Genomic DNA, 2,685 nt, shown 5'->3' on the forward strand with positions numbered 1-2,685 from the left:
AACCACCCATGGGCCCCCGACTGCCCCCTCGCCAGCCCTCCACCGCTTCCCCGGCAGAGACAGAGGACGAGGGCCGTGGTGGCGGAGGCACCAAGGCTCGCTCCGGCGGGGGCAAGATCTCCCAAGAGGCCCTAGGCATTCTGCAGAGCTTTATCCAGGACGTGGGGATGTACCCAGACGAGGAGGCCATCCACACCCTATCGGCCCAGCTGGACCTGCCCAAGCTCACCATCATCAAGTTCTTCCAGAACCAGCGCTTCTACGTCAACCACCCGGCCAAGCCGCCCAAGGAACCCAGCAACAGCAGTAGCAGCAGCCCTGCCTTCGAGGAGGAACTGTCGGAATTCAGGGAGGGCAGCGCCGAGCTACTGAAGGAGCTGGAAGAGAGCACACAGACCAACAGCACCATCTTCTCCATCAAGATCGAGGAGCACCTGGCCCGCTCTGAGGCCCTCTCAGAATCTGACCACGAGTCCAAGGAGTAGAGAGAGCAGCCCCCAGTCTGAACACTGTGCTAAAAGAGTAGTGTTGCTATACACACAGAGACTGAATGCAATGCTAAAGGGTAATGGTCTGGCTAGCGCAGTGCGGCCGCTGCGAGAGAAAAGAGTAGTGTTTTTATCAATGCAGAGTCTGGACTCTATGCGTACGATTAGCGTTTATATATCAATGCAGACTGAAAGGCTACGCAACGCTAGCATTCTCACGCTGGAAACTCTCCATTTCCACAGACTACAGTAATACAAATAAGTATTGCTTTTTCTGATTTTGTAAAACTTGTATTATTCACTGTAAAGACTGATGTATCATTTAAATAACCTGCACAAAAAAATATTTGAAGTATGTTGCCGTGGATATTTGCTGACTGCACTTAATGTCTGTTGTTTTACACTGATTTCCTTTCTCTTTGAGCTACTGATATTATAATAAAAAGCCCCCATGGAGTTTGATAGGATAGGAGGTGTTTACGTATGTGGTGTTAACTGGATTTTTTCAAATGCATATGAAATCGAGGAACAAGTGGATGACAAGGCCTTAATGATGAGGTACTACGTCTGGAAGCCTGCTGGCAAATTAGTTATTCTTTGAAAAAGCGAAAAACATGACAGTGATTACGGATCACTCAAACTCTGGAACCCAAAACGCACCCCAAGTGCGTCGCCGAGAATAGCTCAATCGTTACATATTATTTGTTAGGAAGAAATATAAATATATATATAGACATTATATTAACTGTAAAAAAAAATACAGTCTTAAAGAAACTATGCCAATAAATGCCTTGTACTATATGGCACTGCCGATTAGATTATTTTGCAAAACCTTTGTCACTGTAACTTTTTGAATCTGCCACACAGTTTAAAAATGTGAATCACAAACTCTGTTTTTTGTTGTCTTCTACATTATTTATTTGCAGTTCATGCAGTGTTTCTGATGTAATTACTTTTTTGGGGAAAGTTTGTTACATAGAGCTTTTTTTTTTTTCACTGATCCTTTTCTATTTATAAATGTAATTTTGATGGGCAGTAAAAACAAAAAGTGTCTTAACGTTTTAAATGGACAATGTGCTTTAAAGGTTGCCTATAAAAGTGCTGTATGTCAAGCAACTCATGCTACAAGCTTCACAATTAATGTTGTATGCAATTTTTACTATCATGCAAATAAGCATAGGTAAATTACTAACCTATAGAACACCTTAGAGAGAAAAACATATGCAATCTGTGTGAATATCAATGTCTGCAATGTGTCTTCCTTTGGTTAACAATCCAATTCAAGCTATTCCTGTATAAATATCCTGTATACATTTCTTTTTCTTTTTTATGAGTTTATTTCAATGAGAACATCAGTTATTTTGTTACAACTGACTGTTTTATAAGTGTTTCTCGGTTTCTTTATGCAGAAATTGTCTAACTAGGAGTGATTCTTTATTGTTAATTACACAATTAAACTGTTTGTATTGTACCCCAGATTCTTGCCATTCATGTGACCACTCTACTTGCACCTATAGAACAAGGTTTCACTTACCATATTCAATAGTATGTAACAACATATAATGACTTTTCAGTCAAATTAGTTTATTTTTTATCCTAAAAAGTGTAATACTTATATCACAATTTATAATTGTCCTTTTTTTTCTATGCAAAAGTCACTTTTAACAATATGTGCATATCCAGTACCTTTGAAAACCACTGTACATGAGCTCCACTCTTGCATCTTTTATCTTAATACTCTCCTGAGAATCTGAAGCAGCTGTGAGACCTGAACAATAAATACAAGTGGGGTGTTAATTCCTGTGCTAACGAAGCCCTCTACAGGGAGATAACGTATCAAAACAGCACAGGTTCCCTGACCTCTCCCTGAACCCCAGGTGAACTCAGGTTTCTGTCTGCTCCACACAGAAATGACATTTACCTGTTAACACCCTCAGATATGTGCCAGCCAGTCTGGGCTGGATTCCCTCAAGGTTTTGCTCTTTTTTTCCTTTTTCAAAATAAAGGCCAGTGTAACATTGTGTGTGTTTGAAGCAAAGGAGGAGAAATGCACAGATGCTTGAATCTCATATTCACATAAGGGGATTGATTCTAAGGGCTTCAATCACCGGAGATTTGAGTTCTTGAGCACTTTAGGTTATTTATAATTCAAGGGGAAAGGGTCACAGTAGTTTAACATACACTGTACACTCTTAGA

General features: G+C 40.5%; 1 protein-coding gene across 13 annotated transcripts in view; it reads left to right on the forward strand.

Annotated features, from left to right (window-relative positions):
- The window catches only part of LOC109902069 (DNA-binding protein SATB1-like), a 53,124-nt gene extending 51,160 nt beyond the window's left edge, over positions 1-1,964 (forward strand). For all 13 annotated transcript variants that reach the window (XM_031786717.1, XM_031786719.1, XM_031786721.1 and 10 more), the window contains one exon: positions 1-1,964. This exon is cut by the window's left edge and continues 106 nt beyond it. In XM_031786717.1, coding sequence (XP_031642577.1) covers positions 1-485 — 485 coding nt within the window. In that variant the 3' untranslated portion in view covers positions 486-1,964.
- The last annotated feature ends 721 nt before the right edge of the window (positions 1,965-2,685 follow it).

The sequence above is a fragment of the Oncorhynchus kisutch genome, linkage group LG13, assembly GCF_002021735.2.
Source record: "Oncorhynchus kisutch isolate 150728-3 linkage group LG13, Okis_V2, whole genome shotgun sequence".
Lineage (NCBI taxonomy): Eukaryota > Metazoa > Chordata > Actinopteri > Salmoniformes > Salmonidae > Oncorhynchus > Oncorhynchus kisutch.